The sequence below is a fragment of the Solenopsis invicta genome, chromosome 6, assembly GCF_016802725.1.
Source record: "Solenopsis invicta isolate M01_SB chromosome 6, UNIL_Sinv_3.0, whole genome shotgun sequence".
NCBI lineage: Eukaryota > Metazoa > Arthropoda > Insecta > Hymenoptera > Formicidae > Solenopsis > Solenopsis invicta.
In genome coordinates this window covers 9,434,224-9,454,178 of record NC_052669.1, presented here as the reverse complement: position 1 = coordinate 9,454,178, position 19,955 = coordinate 9,434,224, and the positions used below count along the sequence as shown (strand labels likewise).

The following is a 19,955-nucleotide window of genomic DNA, read 5'->3' as shown; positions in this document are numbered from 1 at the left end:
CTTTCTGAGATTTAAATTGGGGAAAGAATCAATAAAGAAAATTTTCAGAAATAATAAGTTATCGGCATTGCTTATACAGAAATTTTTTCGAATTATTTTTTGTAGATAATTTTTTCACGTTTTAAAAATTTTATTTTTACAAAAATTTCTACAAAAATAAATAAAGAAGTTCTAATATTCACCATCTTTTAAAAATGATAAACTGCTTTGTATTATTTAAACTGATACATTATACTAAAAATTTTTTTACAATTAAAATTTGAGTGCAAATACGGAGAAATACAGTACAGAAAGTGCAGCTGAAACGTACACATTAGGTTTGTTCTTTTTATGTGAACTGATTGCACTAGTTCATAGCAGGTTATGGCCAGGGTTGCGATTTCGTAGTACCGACAATTATTTTTTTACACATATTTAGGTGAAATTTAATCGTTTAATTACGCAAATTGCTTGCATGATTTGTTAGAGATTTATGACTCTTAATCTGATGACAGATAGATTTACGAAAAGTCAACGTTTACACTGAATGACACGCGCTCAGTCAGGTTAGACCGTCTTTGCCTTGTACATCCTGGTGATCCTGGGATGAATTCCTCCTACAGAATCATCTCTGGAATTAGAAGCGTGCACACTAGCAGCGCACTGTTGAAGGAGACTCCGCGGAACTTAAAGGGTAAGAAGCATAGCTCGCAGTTGTGGCTAGCGAGACAGCTGCGTGATCCCTATGTGGAAAAAGCGAAGCAGGAGAAATACAGATGCAGAAGCGCATTCAAACTCTTGGAGATCAATGAGAGGTTTAAGATATTCAGTCCAGGTCTGACTGTCGTAGACTGCGGGGCAGCGCCTGGCAGTTGGACGCAGGTCAGTGACAAATATAATATATTAATATTTAAATTGATACACAATTCTTAAAAGATATTCTAATAAATTTTTATATTTTAAAAATTTCCCTAAACTTTTTGTCCTCTTCAAACCTATTTGATAATAAAAAGCACAAAATCTTGGAGAAAATCTTTTAATCTAGTAATTTGGATTACAGGTTGCCACCAATCTGACTAACGCACATGGCAAGAAGAAAGGTCGCATCGGCAGGGTATATGCAATTGACAAACTCCCGTTTTATCCCGTGGAAGGTGCGACCGTCCTAGGGAACATGGATTTCACAAGTCCCAAGACACAAGAGACTCTAATTGAACTGTTGCAAGGGGATAAAGTGGATGTTGTCTTATCCGACATGGCTCCAAATGCGACTGGCATGAAGGAGATGGACCATGACAATATAATTTTACTTGCATACGCCGCACTTAGATTTGCACTGCAAATTAGTAAAATAAACGGTACGCTTGTTATAAAAGTCTGGGACGGTGGTAAGGCGCAGCAGTTTGAACAGAATCTGTCCAAGTTTTACAATAGCATCAAGATAATCAGGCCTGATGCGACGAGGGACGAATCGACTGAAAAATTCTTCCTGGCTAGAGGATTTAAAGGACTAAAGATGAGTTGACGCATTTAATCAGTTTATAGGTACAATATTTCAATTAATAATATAAATTATTTGAATATACAAATAATTCGATAAATCTTATTCCATCAGAACTCGGAATTTTAATGATCTATTATTGTATCATTATTATGATAGATCTCTGTTAACATCATTATTATTAAATTGATTGTTAATATTGTAATACTATTCTCCTTCGGTTTAGAATCATTTCAAGACATAAAAATTTATCAGTGCACAGTTTATTGAACTTGAAAATGTAAAATTGAAAAATAAATATTAAGTAAAGTTTATATTAAAAAGTAAAATCCAGCTCTGTGATCGATTAAGATTTATCTCTAATTATTTGTATACAATATTTCAATTTTAGAATACAAGGATATATGAGGGCAGGTTGTATAAATAAAAGAGCTCGATAATTTGGTATCATACGGGTCGTATGCGATTCTTTTTTTTATAACTCCTTTCACTCCGTTATCTAACAGGCGGCCTTGCACAACACGACAAATGCAATATACATCGATATATTTCGTTATAAATAATACAATAAGATTTAATACACGATTAATACGCAATCGGGACTGTGCTGCTGTTATAACACTTATTTATTTATATTATGCCTACATTATGCCTCTATGCATATATACATTCTTCAATGATAAAAATTAATATGTACACGAATCGACATTCAATAGTACGAGAAACATTACACACCACATTGAAACGCATGTAGATCAGTAGACTTACTGGCCGCACAATGTCAACTATCTCGTAAAACTTTCGGCTTTATTATCGCGCTCGTAGCGGAAAACACGTAGAGGAATAACAATAGCTGATTCGAAATGTCTCAATGCTCGTGAGACAGAGTTCGGTGACACCCGCTACAATAAAAGCTGCGGCTTTCTGACAGCATTATATACAACAAAATTAAAATTATGATACAAACCGCTGGAAAATGTTAATATATATTTTAATACAATTTACGTATTATTTCAATGCTGTTTTATTAATTTATGTTTGCCAATGATCTAAATATTCTCTATATTTTTTTAAAATTCTTTGCTTTTAAGAACAAGAGAGTTGAAATATTTTCAAGAATATAACACAACATAATTTAAAAGCATGTTCTAGATTATTTGCCCAATATATGGGGCTCTAATAAAAATTAACTTATTAATAAAGATGTTTAATTAACTAACAATGTTCTTTGCAATTTACGCATCAATAAAAATAATTGAAGATATTCTATGTATATCGATTAATTTATTATTATTTAAATAGATAAAAGCTTCAATTGTTATATAAAGCTTTGAAACGTTAATAAACATTCTTGTTTACAGTATCACGTTGTAACCGGAGCGTTTATTATAGCGGTATTAGTGACGATAATGTTGCCATTAAAATGCAATCGTTTCGCCTGAAAGGCAAAGCAAATACGGCAAATCGAAACTTTTTGATCACCGATTTCGCTGTTTCGAGCAAAATTACTTTTGAAGCTATTGACGTGAAATAACGATTGATTAAGTCACACCGAAAACACTTATTCTACGTTGTGGGCTCTGGCTAATGTAGGTGTATTCGTGATTGATCTGCAAAAAGATGTCTAATACGTCCGCTTATCATTTATAAAATCGAATTATTTAAGAATCTGCAAAAAGTCGTAAATCGCGAAGCAGCTCGTATGTTCTTCTCTGCAAATCTTACAACGACGAGCAGAAAGTTGATGCTGCACGGATGTATTTTTCTTTAATGAAGAGAGCAACACGATTTCCAAAATTTCGTACGACCAAAAATCGACTACTCTATGATAACTCTAAAGATCAGTCAATCTGTGCTTCACACAATAACACTTTCGTTAATAAATGAGCTCGACATATCGCTCGTGAGCTCGTAAACGTCGCTCGTACATCCTTATCTCGAAATTAGTGTTAACACTGACGAGTCTAATAATTATTTCTCTGCTGCAGAGAAGAAAGATTCATCAACGATATTTTGCATTAAACTTAGCTGAATTAATGACTATTTCATGATACGATAGCCTAATCAGCGATATACAATGTTTTGTATCAAGAAGTTGTTATCCCGCATTTTCGCCGCATATTTAATATTCAATGCGATTGTTTCATATTTTTATTAAATCCATTTTTAATTTAAAATAATAAAATTACAAAATAAAATGGAGTACGTGCAAATAAAATTTAATTAGTGAATGATCATTATGTATTATTAAAATAATATACTCAAAAATATAATTATCCAGGTCACACGTAAAATCAAATATGCGACGAAAATCCGATTCATTATTAATTTCTACAGTCGAAAAGTGTAAAAAATTATTCGTAAAAAAATTTAAAAGCTCGTTTGGGCAGTGTTTCTTCTACTTTGTTTTTCAGCGTATTGTGGTAGAAAATCTTAGCTTTCGCTTGCTTGCTTCGTAAATGTTAGCCTAGTTAATGTCAGTTCGAACAAATTGATTTCTTGATTGACTTTGCTATTCAAAAGTGACGCATTTATTGCGCAATTCAATATCTCGCTATCGCTAGACGTAATGAGTTCGCAAATGACACTTAGCGACTCTTCAGTGACTTCATTTTGAAATGCACGATAAACAGTTCGAACTTTCCGTAGAAAGCTACACGTCTGGCTAACGTGTAAAATTCATCGTTAATTGCGTAAATCTTTTGCGTCAGCACGCTACTTGCTACTCCCTCGCTATGTACTTTCTCTATTCAATGCTTATCACTATTAATTAACTAACATAGATAATCAAGACGCATTTGTGAAGTTTTCTTCGAAATTTTTTTCCCGGATGCGAGTTTAATCGCCGACACCGTGTGATGCAAACGTAAAAGAAAGTCCAAGTACGCTTCTAAATTTCCCTCCGCCCTTAGCGAGTCCAATTTTCTTCTCACACGAGAGCTTGGAAGGCAATACCAAGGAAGATACTTAGATTTCAAATCACTCCTTTCGAGATCGTCGAAGTTTCCAACGAGTTGCAACACATTCGCTGAGCAAAAAAAAAATACTAAATTGCGATACGTATAGTACCGACTCTTGAACTTCTCAAACGGATTACCGCAGTATATCTTCTATCAACGAACCTCCTTGTCGATCTTTTTTTCAAAATCGAACTATCTTAACGCAATTTGCGAATTCTTCTCAAGTCATTTAACACAGTTCATTAGACCTTTCTTTCGATGAAAGCGGTGTAAGGACAGTTACACGCCGATTGGCGTTCTCCGTTTCTGCGTTGGCACTCTGTTCTCTGGCGACGTTTCCGTGCGGGAACTCAATCTTCGCGACGATCGCACCCGGGAATATCGATTGTAAGATTCTTCTTGGTCATTGTTGGTCGCCTGATCCTGATAAATGTGATAGATAGTTGGGTCCTCGATCAGCGGCATCTTACTCCAGACACGCATCAGATCCGGTCTCCGATTTTGCCTCTCGTTGGCCATCGCCTGGACGCGATCGGCTGGCTGCGATCGGTTCGGCTTCCAACTCAACGCCGTTTGATAGGGAAACCAAACTGGTTTCTGGCGAATGGGTACGCTGCTCTTGGTACTGGTGCTGCCAACCTCGTCCGCGGGATAGCGCGAATTCTGTTTATAACTTGGACTATGTATACTATTGGCTTCGTTAGACGGGAATCTCACGTAATTACCTTGTTGCTGTCTCACGTAATCGGGAAATCTCACGAAATCCTCGGCCGAGTCGAAGTTCATCGTAGTCTGTTTGGAGCTGCTCACCGGGACGTTTAAAACCTGGGAGTCTTTCGGACTTTCCTGCAGCACGCTCTCTTTCACATGCGATCGTTTCTCATTGGTCGTGCGACTGTCGGTTATCGGTTCTTCCTCTGGCGAATCATATAATAGCGGCTCGGATGAAGGAGGCGCAGCTTCCAGCTCTTCATTCCTTTCATTCTCAATCCTCGTGGAGAGCTGCTCGATTCGCTCACGTCCGTGCGAGCTGGTAGACACCGCACCGTGGGCATCTTGAGAGAATATGACTTCCGGTACGACATCAGGACTCTTGGCGAACGATTCTTTGGGATCCTCCTCGCTATCCTTGACGATTTTTTCCGTCACGTCCGGCGACTTGGTGGTGACTTGCAGCCTCTCGGTATTGACGTCCAAGAGCGTCGTCTCCAGGATGAAGTCACCATCAATGCTGACTTCGCTGGAGATATTACTTCCCACTTCATCCTTGTCCTCCGCAGGCGCGGAATCGTTAAAGCGAATCGTGACCTGGTCGTATATATCGAGCATCTTTTTCAATAGATCTGTCGTTTGATTCCGTTGTCGCTGATGGCGATCGAGTCGCTCCGCGTCTAGCGTGGGAATCGTCATGCCGGCTTCTCCATGCTTCAAGAGCTCCTCGCCTTCGGTCGAGTCGTCTTCTTCCGGTTCATCCGTGCTGTATGGATAATCCTCGTCGTCCTCTTCTTCATCGTAGATAAACTCCGTTTCCTGCGACTCGTCCGGCTTGGAAGTCTCCGGTGTTAGCTCGTCTTCCGCGTATGTCTCGTTATCTCGTTGCTCATCCAACGGGATCGACGTTAATTCCTTCGCGGGTGGAGGCGTGGAATTCGATATGACGACGGTGATGCTCTCTTTGGTAGTGGTAGTGTTCAAGGTAAAATTGGACATTTGTGCGATTTGTTCGATGGTATCGTTCTGTGTCAACGACGTATCGTCTACGACGTTTGTCAGTTTTGTAGGTGAGATCAGTAGCACTAGTGCCGGCGACATTTCGGTGGAGTTCTCCCGCTTTTCCGCTGTCGAGACATTTTCTTCTATACCATCGCTTACGTTGATTCTCTTTACGCTCGAAGAATTTAATAGAGTCTTTACGTCTATCGGGATTTTGTAATCTACCATTACCGCGAAATTGGTGTCATTCGTTTCCTCGATTAATTCCGCTACTGTTGTTGGAACCATTGCCAGAGGCTTCTGAAAAACTCTATCAATATCATCGGAATTCTCAAGAAAAAACGTCGAGTCTTCCTCGTCCAGAGTCGTGTCATTCTTCACTTTGTACAGATTCGTCTTGTGCGGCTTCGTCTTCTTTTCATCTTCCGCGAAGTAAGTTTCATTGCGAGCCGACGGCACCGCGACTTTCTGGTCCGAGAATATTCTATCGTCGATTTCGATCTCCGTCGACTGACGATTGACATCGGCCACCAGAGGTATGTTAAGTTGCAAGGGACCGGTCGATTTTTTCTGATCATTCTTAGAGGCTTGCGAATTGCCGAACATAAGTTTGAGTCGTTCAAAGAGGAAATTCTTGTGCGCGGTCTCGTTAAGGCTTATCTCACTCTTCACGCACCTGCCCATCTTGTCCGCTTGATAACCTTCCGCGCAGGCGGGTAATACCGGCGCGATGAACACGCTCTTCGGCGTTATCCTTCGTAAAAGAGTAGCGGAGTCTAGACTGGGATGGTAGGCGCCTTGCGCGTCCACCAGAAGCCACGCTTGCCAGTGATCGTTTAGAGAGCCAATGTCCTTCTTTTTGGGTGTCGATGATGATGATGATGATGATGATGAGGTCTCTTCAGGTACACGGGCAGGCGCCAGTTCGCCACTGCAGATCATTCCGAGAAACAAGATGGAGAACATTCTCCACCGAGAATGCCTTCGCCGTAGGCTCAACATTGTTTCGTCCTCGTGCTTCCGATCGAAGCCTCTTCACGAAGTTTGGGAAAGGTATTTCAGAACGCTCGTCTGAATCTCGCTCGTCACCTGCCCCTTGTTCTTGGAAGCATCGGATCAATCTGTCAACATATAGGAGAATCAAATTAATCATTTTCTATGTGCGTGCGTGCGCGCGTGGTAAACATTCAGGTAGTCGAGCGCGGAGAAATTAGCAATACGTTTGCGCAACGCGGCGATGAATTAACTTGAGCCACCAGAGCTTTCACTTAAGTAGCGGTTCATCCCAGGGAGCAATATTAACCCAGTTTCTAATCTTAATAGACGTCACTTAGCCGGCAGCGCGCGTATACCGGACGCATCGTTCGAGGCAATTTAGGGGCCGCGAGTTTCCTCAGGAATTTCTCAGAATGTTGCACATCTGCTTCGCGCGTCTCTAAAGTACCCCTAGAAATGCTTCCATCTGTCTTTTACGGGACTTGAATAATTAGAAAACAGAACTCCGAACGACACCAGTAACCGTAGTGAGGTAGCGTGACACGCGGAAAGGAATAAGTCGGCTATTATTATCAAGTGAAAGTTGCTTTTGATCCTCTTGGAGCAAAGTGCTTATAACGGAAAAATCATACGGGACAGACTCCCTGTCTCCTCGCGTTCGGTGACACACTATTGCCACAAATCGATTGCCGATTATAACAACTTACTCGGCCGCCCGTCCAATTAATCGTCGAATTTACTGTGATAGCAACGCGAACGAGATACGAGAGAAAGGAAGAGCTATACAGACGAAATACGTCCATCAAATGAACATGATTGTCTGCGGGAATCGACAGCAAATCTTGGAGTCAGAATTGAATCATTCAGAGACCTGCCCTGTAACTAAAACTTTATTTATGATTCATTTAATTATATTTATATAAGAATTCTAAGTAAAGTTTTTTTTTTAAAATAACTTTTGAAAATATTTAAATATTTGATACATCTATTTTTTATCGTAGAGATATAACGCGTGGATTTTATCTCGTACGATCTGTGCGTCGGGAGAAAAAAAAATCTGAACGTACCGCTCATTTGACGTCCCCTATTTCCGCTCTACAATTACGTTTATATCTCGCTTTTAAGCGAGACTTCCGCATACATAAAGCATACGTAAAAGGATAATTAAACGTATGCAACTGCGTGACATGCCGTTTGTGTTGCTGGTGGTTTCGAGAAATACAATATGCTTCGGCTTGTTACTAGGCACTGACACGTTACCGTTCGCATATACCCTTAAAAGGCGTGCTGCAAAGTGCGTGCCTCATATGCGGCTGGATAATGCGCCTGCGAGTGGTGTGCGTACACACAGCGAGGAAAAGTGAATGCACGCCGATCTGTTTTTACCGTTACGCAGGCACGCCGCGGGATTATGTCTGCTTCGTGAATAAGACGTACAAATACGAGAATCGACTTCCCGATCGTTTACGTGTCGTCGCCTCGCGGGAATACGGGCTTATTCTGCAATGATCTCCTCGCCTTCTATTTTCAGTAGCAATAACAGGAGCGACGGACACTTGATAGCGTTCCGAGTGAGAAGCCGCGCGTCGTGTAGCTTAATTTATACCGTTTATTAATCCTTATCGCCGATTGTATCTCGAGATCGGTGCGGGACAAATTTGTGTAAAATATATTATGTAGTTAGAGGCGCGCGCGCGCGCGAACGCGTTCCTCGGAACTCCTCTTCCGTTTCGTAGTTCTTAACGAAATAAATGTGATCGCGTGTAATCTAGATCAATTTTTACCGTAAGGAACGCGCGTCCTAAATTATCCGTTTCCGGTGAGAAAAACGAATTCGTTGCTCGGGTAGCTCGCTTCTAAGAGTGACACGAATCCAGGGCACGAAGAAGAGTTTAGAGAAAAAGCAGAAGTACAAATTGATACGACGTGTCCACACCACGTGGACGCCGAAGGTAGTAGAACTTGAAACGACTCAATTTACGAACATGCCCCGATGCAGATGTAAAATACAGTTTCCTGCGAGCGAGCCCGTTAGCATTCTAAAAAGTTCAACGCGTCCGGGCACTGAAATTGACGCCATAAATAAAACGTGCGTAACGACCCCGACGAGGGGAAGATCGAATGTCTTTCGCGCGACCATGTTTATCAGCCTTTCCAATCAACGAAAGTCGATGCGTTAACATCGAAGTAAATGTCAGACAGCGGCGGAAAGCGCCCATCGTCTGGCTTTGCCCGCTTTACGATGCACCTCGCGCGCAATAATTTCGCTGACGGCGGCGGAAAACGCGATTTTCCGCGCGCGGCACTGGATATTGACAGCCCGGAGTTGGATTAACGCTCGGTATCGCCGTTTATCGGCGATACGTTCGCGAACGGAAACGTGGAATATTTTCTACGTGAAACACCGATAATCGTTATCGCGCGTCGATAGTACGCCAGTGTGTGATTTATGCGCGAGAAAACCAACCGAGTGCTCTTGTACGTTCTACGTGCTCCCCGAGATCGCCGTTGCGGCTGATTCTTCTTTAGAACGACCCTATCCCGTGACGTACAGTACGAGCACGTGAAAGCGTTTCCGTTAAGAGCTGTAAGGGCGCTCGATTACGGCCGATCGCGGTAAGATCGCTATATAAACTAGGGTACTTATCCTCTATTGCCTATTTCAGCTACAATCGCTAAATTGATTCGGAGTAATTCTGCCTTAGTAAAAGGCCGCTATGAACGTTATGCATCACGATATTAATACGCTTGGAAAATGTCTTGCCAAATTATCAGCTCAATAATGAACAATTAAAATATTTGAACGAATGAAATGTTTAGAAAATTAATTACCTATTGATTTTTATTTCGGACATCATTTTTCTACAAAATATGTTTAATCATTAATTGTTTGAAGCTTTAAATCTGCTGCTTCGGCTCTTTGCCTGTTGTGTGCAACTAGCACTTTTTATTAATTAATATTTTTTATTAATATAGTTTATTCGCATCACCACTCGCTATAGTGTTGTAATCCATTGCACTCAATAAAATTATTATTGGAGGAAGCACGAAGAAGTACTCGCGCACTGTAATTCTCCGATGACCTCGCGGAAGGTCGATGCACATTCGGCTTAAAAAATCGAATCTTCGGTTTCCTCCGACGAAGTTGCGTGCATTGGTTTACTAAACAAAACGTGCAGTGCGCGTAGCCGAAGAGGAAAATAAAAGGCACGCAAAAGCGAGTATATCACGTTTAATGCGGCGCGGCGCTACGAACGCAGCCGCGTAATCCAGCCGTAAATTCAGTGATTCGGGACAGGGCGAAATAAAATATAGTGTATCCAAAGTTCTCGTTGCTTGCCGGACACGATATTGCTCCGAGGTCACCGAAAGAGAATTAACGGACGCGAAGCGGACGTATTTTATGCGTGGCGTCGTAACGAAGGATCTCGTGCGCCGCGTTATCTTGCGAAAATACGCGCTTCTATACATAAAGAACGTTTATGAGATACGGCCTAATAATGTCGGACCCGCCGCCCGTCTCGCGGAAAAAGAGATCAGACGTTGATAAGACTTTTTCGACTGTTTCACATGCGTCGAACTATTCCATCACATTTTTATTCCCATGTCATATTATTCGCGCTACAAGGTATTCGTAATTTGAATGAGGAATTAATGAGAATTTCATGGCTTTTATAATTCACGCGTAATATTGCTCAACTGCTTCCGGCACGAATACGAATGGAAATGTTTACGGAGTGTCAAAAGCGTAAAGAAATAACGGCGCGATATTTATGACCAATCAAGAATCCTTCTTGGAGATAAATTCATTTAGAGACTATCATCTGATTTTGTAATATACGCGAAATATATGATTATAGTTTTGGTTATTGAGAGAATTAATTTTTTTTCTTCTCTCGTTATGCGTTTTAGACATACCGAGTCTCTTGCATATAAAATTATATGTTTATACAGCGGTATATATGTAATTAATCATTCTCGTTTGTATTTTTCGATAATCCCCCGGAATGTGTTTTCGTATTTTCGCGAGTCATTTTTGCCATTCAATTTCGAATGCGTAGCGTAATAAAAATACCGATTCGGCACGACGCGAGAAAGTTTTTATATTTTACAGACCGGAACACGAGCGGTGAATGGTTCGGCGATGATTGTTCGTGCACATTCCAACGAGTACTTAAGTCGTTTCACTGATAACCGATGGCGAGAGTATTTCCTACGCGAGCATGAGAGCAATTCGTTATCCGCGTTTGTCAATGACCAGCGGCTTTTATTACTCATGTACCAACCACCAAGCGTTTCTGTATCGGAAGCTTTCTCCGATAAGGTTGTCACTTTCGACGAAAAGGGAGAACAGAAAGAGAGAGAAAGGGATATAAAGAGAGAAACAAAGGTAGGGAAAGGGAGGAATGCTCGCAGAATTCGTTAATTACGTTTCAACGTTTGGGAGATTATAATTAAGCGATAACGTGGGCACTATAGTCAATTTCCTAAACGTTAATTTCAACGTGACGTTGACTGGCCAACAAGATTATTATCTGGTAGAAAATTGATTCAATTATTACGCATTTATGAATACCGTTGCTTAATCTCTTAAACCTTAATTGCAGTCAGCTAGATGTTCAATTAAATTGACTGAATTGAAGATCAATTAAAAGCTATCCAATTGCAACAATATTTCTTTTACATTTATGTACGCTTTTGTATAGTATTTTTAAATCTGCTTTATTATGTTGGAATTAAAATTAATTTACACATTTTCCGAAGATTGTATATTTTACGATTTTCTTTAGGTTTTTATGAATTTTTTTAAGCTTCTATAAAATCTCAGTGAATATAACAAAAAATCTAAAATGTAAAAAATTAAAGTTAAATGTAAAAAATTTCACGCAAGTTTTTATTTAAAAAAATATAGATAATATAAAAATTATAAAAAAATATGGTATAAATATAATATAAAAAGTGCAGGAATATTAAATTAAATGAAAAAGATTTTCAAATTTAATAATTAACAATAAATTAGCACGCATTAAAATTCGAAATATACGCGTGTGAAAAAGGATTAATAAGAGCGGTAAAGCATCAAAGATTCCTCCCAACGTGCACTATCACGCAATTCGTACTATATCCACTACAATTATCCGCGTTGATGCAACTATTAAATTTTTCCGATCCGCGGAGACGTCTGTTGCTTTAGCGAATCTAGCCACAGCTGGCAGAGGAGAACGATTAACCCTTCGCGATCCGAGATAACGTTGAGAAATGGGTCGATATCACGCATTTTGCGATTACTTGAACGTCATTGGTATTTAGTGTAACAATTAATGTAACAATTCTCCTCTAGTGTTTTAATAAAGAAAGTCTGAATTAGAATAACTCATTGCTTTACGAGACGTTTTCATAAAAATTTGAACGTGGAAGGAGAAATTTAAAAATAAATATGACATACGTGCGAAAAGGGATATAAAGATAGGATGCTTTTACTACCATCGCTTATCTCATAAGCAATAATTACTTTTGACGCAGGATCGCGTGAAGGGTTAAAGACACGCTTTAGCATCTTGCGACAAACCGACTATAAAGATCCATCAGCTTTAATCTTCCTGCCGCCACCGACACACAAAACATCGTGTATTTGTCTTGCGTCTGCTCTCATAATCCATAACACTAACATTTACACTTTGGCGTTCCAGATGCGTTAATTATCACTCGTGCCGAACTTCTCCCGCTTGAATTACATTGTAGATTTTTCCGCGGCAAGCTTTAAAGGTAGAATAACTTGCTGAGATATACAAGATAATTACATAGTCAATAAATCAATTCTTGAAATCAAATTGTAATATTCTTTCCTTTGTAAGAATTTTACAAATAGATCCAAAGAGTGATAAAATCGATATAATCGATAACAGTTAGGTCAACTTTATTTTTAAATAGAAAAGATTCATTAAAAAATGTATAGCAAATTGAAACCTGTCTCTTTGGCCTATAAAGCTTATCGAAATGACGCGAGGCTGGATAGATATAATGGAAAATAATCATTAATCAAGAATCTCATGGTCAAATGTTTATTCGATCTGACTCCGCGTTGTTTGTACATACATATTTCGTCGAGAAGGAGAGAGATATAAAGTGTCTGCATTTTCTTAATACGGTTCATTATGTCGTGACGCAATCGCTCCCGGAGGCTGCGTAAACGCGCACGATTGCAGAATGATGTTCCAAATACATCAATTGCACGCCTCGCATTTGGATTACCCGAAGCGGATCGCGATTGCGCCGTATCGTACGCACTTCGAAGAACACGACGTACTTTATTTATCTTTTATCGCCAGCCATTCTCCGACAGAGCCCAACTACCCCTACGCATTTTGTTTATCATAATTCGATATGTTGCGATTTCTTTTTTTTTGCAGAACATTTATTTTTAACTCGATGCGCGTTGCGTATAACCGATATAACACAGCTGTTTGATAATATTATTCGGCAAGTTTCATTAATTCGTTTTTAATGTCGCAAATTAAAAATTCAATTTATTGCTGTAACTTTTAAAAGTTTAATTTAGTTAAAATAGCGAACTTTTTGATTGCTTTGAATTTACATTTTTAACTTTGACGAAAAAAGTGATAAAATTTCGTCAGGTAAAATGTACGTTTAATATTTTCGTTACGCTCAAATCGATCAAATACGTTGAGAAACGTGTAGCTGAAAGGAGCAATAAATCTGGTACACCCTGTAGAAAATTATAGCCGGAGAGTGCAGGGTTTTATCCCGAGTTACTATTCTCGGTCGGTTTAAACGGCCTCGAGATGACCAATGGTGACCGCGTCGTCTTCGGCTTTCGTCGTTCCTCCATGCTCGAATCTACGATGATTCACTGCGAGTTGACCTCTCCCTAAATAACGCTACGCCAGCAGAACGAATTCAATAACGCGAAGCAATGGACCCTCTCGGGCTCAGATTATCCCGAGGTACAATCAAGACGCCGCATTTCAGTAGCTAAATACTGCGCCGCACAATAATCGCGCTCGTAAAACACGCGAATTCTTTTCCTCTCTTGGATATATCCTTTTTTTATAAAACTTTAGATGGAGTCCTCGTGCTTTATTATAATTCAATGCAATCTACGATTGCAAGATGAAAAGCCGAGAGTACGCGATTAAATTACTAAAACCGAGCCTGACTTCGTAGTAGATAAATGGTGCTGGCAGAAACCACAAATCTGTGTACGCGTGAATGAATATAATACGGTGCAGCTAGAATGTGAGAGTAGCGGCCTTTCGAAACGACAGCTCTAAGCGCATTCCTCGGGATTGTAATCTCGGCGTTTCTCGGGTGATTAGTAAATCCGTGTCTCCCTCGGTTTCTCCCGCAGCAAATCTCTGTCAACAACTCTCGGTAACAAAAGGCATTTCGAAAAAAAAACCATTAAGTTGTTAAAGACTTGGTGTCAGCTATCAGCAATGAATGCGTGATCTACTTGTAAGTGTGTTTTACATTTCGTCTTTTTTCCCGAGATAAACTTGACTGATGTTCTAGACGCGTTAGGCTTTATCTAATATTGTGAATGCTATTCAGAATGCATTTATCAGTTCGTTGTATATGGCAGGTATGTGCAGGTACGTTTAAAAACTGGAGATTTTGAAACTTTTGCTGTCAAAGGGATTTGAAGCACTTTGATACTTAATTCTCAATACCAATAATTACAATAATTATAATCACAAAAAAAAAATAATTTTTAATTGAGCAAACTGAATTATATTAATAAATTGCTGGCTTTAGATTTTTTTTATAATCTACAGAAGTTCAATTCAAAGTTCACTTCGGAGAAGTCCCATGTTCGCGTTTATGTTTGAGTTTCAGATAAAAAAAAATTCAGTGTTCATCGATTAAAGTTTCGTTGAGAGAAGGCGTGCATATCGAGGTCATAAATCGCCAGTAGAACTCGGAAAGTGCGACACGAGCATTTCCGAGACACCCCATAGCCGAGAGAACGAGAGTCGCACAGCAGGTGTATCTTCGCTAAGATTCCCCTACATCTCCCCGACGGCCTGCACTTTGTCTGGTCTCGTACGTATCCCGGAGTCCGGTGCATCCCGGCTGTGAGTTTATCCGAGTGCAGTTTGACCGTGGCCGTATACATATATATTTCAGAGCGTCTCTCTGCTCCGGTCCTGCTATATAGCTGCATCCTAGCTCCGATACACCTCGTACCCGCGTCCGATGCACTCCGCCGACCGAACAACCACCATTTCTTGCGTACTTGTTGCACGAGTGTTGTTCAACCGAGTAGCTTTCGCTTTTTCTGGCGCGACTGAATTTTCACGACGAACTTTTATGGGATATCCACGCCAGAGTGTGTCTTAGATCACGCATTGTCTCAAGCTGTATTACAAACATAGACCTACCAGTCAGTTATTTTAATCTTTAATAAATAGACAAGTAACAATAGCTAAAAGTGTATAAAGAATAATTTTTGATTTTGTTATTTAAAAAGAGTCTTTCTATCAGAGTCTTTTATATGTATACGATATCGATAAATTACAGCTCGCCAATAACGAAATAGATATATTTAGACTCATATTTATTCAATGTTATGCAAAAGTATCTCCTTCGCGCTTAACATGTAAAACTTTTTGACCTTTATCACGCGGGTTGTTAGTCGCCACCACTACACGACGACGTGTCGAACGAGCTGGAGTAACTAAGTCGATTGCCCAGCTCGTCAAAATAAATGAGCTGAAAAAGAAAAGGATCGCGTATTTATTCAGTTGTGAAAAAAATATCGTGGAGCTCGAGATATGCAAAACTCGCCCGAGCGATTCGACTTTTTGCTACGAATCCGAAATTTCGTCATATCGCCGCGAAGGCTGACCGGCTTGTCAGTGAGAGGATCGTATCCTGGCAAGCGCGGCAAGCTAATGTAATTGGCGCGCGATTAAACGAGGAATTAAGCTTGACGCCGCTTAAAGCGAAGCCGATACCGTAAGTCGCCGGCTACAGGACGGCCTCGCCCGGCGATCCGAACTGTTGGGCTTTTAATAAGAGCAGGATTTCCTTCGAGGCGACGAGCAGATGTGACACACTTCTGCTCCGATACTCGGCCTCGAGCGTCCTGGGACAATGAGCAATCATCAATTTGATATTAATTACTAGGAATGATCAACATAATCCTAACACGCGATCCTAACACGTTGGCGAAGATGATTAGGATCGGTGGCGTTGAAAATTTCGTGCTGCAAGATGACGGTAAATAGTATCGAGTTAATAGTTATGTTTAATGATTTATAATTTTTTGGAAAAGACTCACAAAGAGAGAAATTCCCAACAGCTTCACGAAAGTGTCTTTCTCGCGCACATCTTGAGGCGCTTGATAATATTTCGTCGCAAGGTCAGAGGCGGTTCATCGCGAAGTGGCTAAATCGTTCTCGATGATACTCATTTATGATACTGCACTCCCAATGTACGCGTCACTTTTGTTTGTGGACATTGTCGCCAGAACTATGAGGCATATATACGTATATATTTTTTTTTGTTTTTTTAGTTATACCGCGCGTCTGGTGGTGCGTTCAGTTCAAATGGAAAATCGAAGTTGGCTGCGCGCCTGGAATATAGAGTGCTCTTCCTGTTTATCGCATCATTTATTATCTGTCGTAATTTATTTCCACTCATTGACCTTCATTTAGGCTATCGTGACGAAAATCCGGGGGCATCGTCTCGGCGACTCGGGCACGTGCCGTATAAACATGAGATAACAATTCTTATAATTATTATATCTAAAATCTTTATTAATCAATCGATGTGGATCGATAAAACGTTTCGCGTTAAAATATTCCAGTCGCCAATTCCTCCGGAAAATTTTCAATGTTCAGATTCAAGCGCTTAAAAAATGCTGAATTTTTCTACTGACAATAAGTATCACATCAGTCTCCCATTCTTTCCATTCTCTTCTCCTTCTTCCCTCTATAATCGGCGTCTCGTGTTTCTCGGGAACGCGCGTCGCATCATCGCGGGGGATCATCTCCTCTCCGTTCCAGTTTCCTTTCTCTCATTTAATTTCGTCTGCGCCAGATTTGCTCGGTGCATTAACTTAATACGTACACAGTGTCGGGCTTGCGCATCACACGTATCGCTCTCATTCGGATAAAACCGTGTATATTTTTCGTTCCTTCTGATGTCTCGCTTTGCTGCCGCCGCGGGCCGGTTGCGTTTGTGTCACGGAGGAAAAAGCACCGAGCGGCCGAGTCTTCGCTCCGAGAGATTCAGCGGGGTCAATGAATCTGATCTGGAAAGCGGCGGTGTGTACACTCGCGGTGGCTGAGCTCGTGGGAGCCACAGCCGTGGGGAACTACGCAGCCGCGACCTCGAGGCCTCCTCTCCCGGAGGCGGCGGCGGCGGCGGCGGCTTCTGCTCCTTCTTCTTCTTCTTGTTCGCCGTCTTATTTTTCTCACCGCCGTCGCTACACCATCCCGCCGACGACGCTCCGCGACGGAATCATATGCTCGCGAACTCGCTTACGAGACGCGCGTCGTTTCGTGCCTCCTCAAAGGGAATTCTCGGTTAAATGTAAAAGATAGTGAAACGTGTATACTAGATGAAAGAAATTAATTAGAAGATAAAAGAATGTCTCTCGATACAGAGGAAGGTGGGGCAAGATGGTGTAGTTAATAAAGTTTGATGAATAAAAGGGGATTAGGTTTTCATAATCAACGATTCATCTTTACTTCTTAAATATTATATTGAAATCAATTTTTCAATGTAACTATCATATTAGGAGGAATAAAATCCTCAAGGAATTATAAACTTTATTTAAAAAAGATAAAAGGCATTTCTATCCCATCTTGCCCCGGGTGGAGTAAGACGGGGTACGTGAAATACTTCCAATTTTGCTTACTAAATTTTCACTTTACGCGAATAAGAGTTTCACTTGCCACGAATGAAAAGTCTTAGGAAATTAGAGCTCGAAATGATCGCTATGACTGTTTTATATCAACGCAACGGAACACCCTGTATGTTTCCTGCGTTATCATGCTCGTCGCGGAAATTCACGTTCGGGAGAAACGTGACAGGGTCCGCCCGCGTAGAAGCTTCGAGTCGCGAGTCCATGACATATCGCGTGCGCGACTCGAAGGCCCGCAACGGGAATTCCAGTACATGTTTGCAACACGTCTGGCCGCCGTCCAAGGAGGTTGGAAAACGTACCGGTAATAATCGGCACGGCCGAAAGTTCGTCCGAGTCGTAAGGACTGAGGCTCTGGCGTGCCGCCAAGCTCGCTACCGCGCACAGAAATCGCCGCTGTCTCCGATAACGTTAATCGTAGACACCTGCTCCCAAGACTGACTTATGAGTCTGGACTGCTGGATCATGTGGCTTCTTTCTTCGCGGCACTCTTGGCTTTGAGTGTAAATGCGAGCAGCCAGTTCAGTCAAAAGTACTCGTAGAAAAGAGTCTGGAAGAACTTTCGACTAACTCCACGCAAAGACTCCATTTAGAGTCCATTTGTACACTGAAAACAAGAGTTTGCTGATAGCTAAATGGAATGAAATAATGCCAATTTTAACGTTTAAATAAAATAATTTTATTTTTCTAAATATTTTGTAAATATCACTAAATTTGCTAAATATTCAGAAAAGCAAAATTATTTTTGCTTTTATTAACCAAATATTTAATTGGCATTGTTTCACGCCAACGTTTGATAGCTATTACCAAACTCTTTTTCTTTCTGTATATTTTAAATTTTTATTTTGAAAGAAAATAAGCTAAGAATTCGCGGTCATAGGATGATATAATCTTAATGTAAAAAGAGAAATATAATATGCAAAACACTGGAGTTTCCCCAAAAATACGCGCGACAATTCGGAACAACATTTGATCTCGGCGTTCAATCTCGCAAACGACGAAGACGTTAAATCCGGGCGTCGCGACGCGGGATGTCTCTTGTCGTCGCCGATACGCTGTAAAGATATATTTATATGACGCGCGATTGAAATACACGAACCGAAGAGAAAGAGCCTGCCGAAATTTATCGCGACGGCTCGACGTCGTCGTATCTCTCGTCGGTCCGTAGAGATCGAATCGAGTTCGCCTTCAACGCCAGCTTCCCGAAGCTCTCTCACGTTCGCTATCGAATTTTCTGAAATTATACAGGACGCGCGTTGCATTATCATGAACCTGGACGGGTAGCAAAGCTGACTTACGGAACGCGAATACTAGACAAGTTCCTATTGAAAACTTTTCGTCAAATCCCCGAAGATACGACTGGATATCAAGCGAACAATTAAAACTTTCTGAGAGGTCGTCAAATCTCGATTTTTATAGATGATATTTGCGGATCGAAGGACGGATTCATCTATTTCTCTTGAAAAACAGTTGTCAGTATTTTTTTAATAGAAGATCAAGTGAGAATTATAAGAAACTTATACATCATCATGCGAAGATACATCATCTTCAAGGTTGCGAGCGTACGTGTCTTCTTCAGATGATGGCTGAATGTTCTTGAAAAACCGAGGTCTCCGCGCAAATCGCCGATCATGCGCATTTTGCAATCATCTCCGCTCTGCGCGAGTCAGTAATTTACCTCTCACGTTTAGAGATGGCATCGATATCTTCCTAATGACATTTTCAGAATATCTGAATTTCGCTTCTTGGCAACGATGAGAGAGCGAATGCTTTTTTTTTTTGTTTCAGCGCGGTCGAAATTAATATTCTTTAAACGTGTCGGACGAGTGTAATAATATACCAAGTATCAAAGATTCGCCGTTAATCAACGTCTCTGTATTATTGCTGTCGTACTATTTCTGCGCCAAGTATT

At 40.6% G+C, this 19,955-nt stretch overlaps 2 protein-coding genes across 5 annotated transcripts in view; one reads left to right on the top strand and one right to left on the bottom strand.

The window, feature by feature from the left end:
* The first annotated feature begins 250 nt into the window (after window positions 1-250).
* On the top strand, window positions 251-1,930 carry LOC105196859 (rRNA methyltransferase 2, mitochondrial). Of its 2 annotated transcripts, none has more exons than XM_011162998.3 (3): window positions 251-418; window positions 499-861; window positions 1,040-1,930. In XM_011162998.3, exons 2-3 carry the CDS (start codon window positions 586-588, stop codon window positions 1,502-1,504), a joined length of 741 nt encoding a protein of 246 aa, XP_011161300.1. In that variant the 5' UTR covers window positions 251-418; window positions 499-585; the 3' UTR covers window positions 1,505-1,930. The 2 variants fall into 2 exon arrangements, with proteins under 2 accessions (XP_011161300.1, XP_011161299.1); XM_011162997.3 differs by having other exon boundaries at window positions 252-418; window positions 495-861.
* The window catches only part of LOC113003834, a 94,648-nt gene continuing 76,613 nt past the window's right edge, over window positions 1,921-19,955 (bottom strand). For 2 of the 3 annotated variants that reach the window (XM_039450970.1, XM_026135048.2), the window contains exon 4: window positions 1,921-7,274. In XM_039450970.1, coding sequence (XP_039306904.1) covers window positions 4,720-7,155 — 2,436 coding nt within the window. In that variant the 5' untranslated portion in view covers window positions 7,156-7,274 and the 3' untranslated portion in view covers window positions 1,921-4,719. The remainder of the gene's footprint in view (window positions 7,275-19,955) is intronic. The other variant, XM_039450971.1, reaches the window with a different exon arrangement.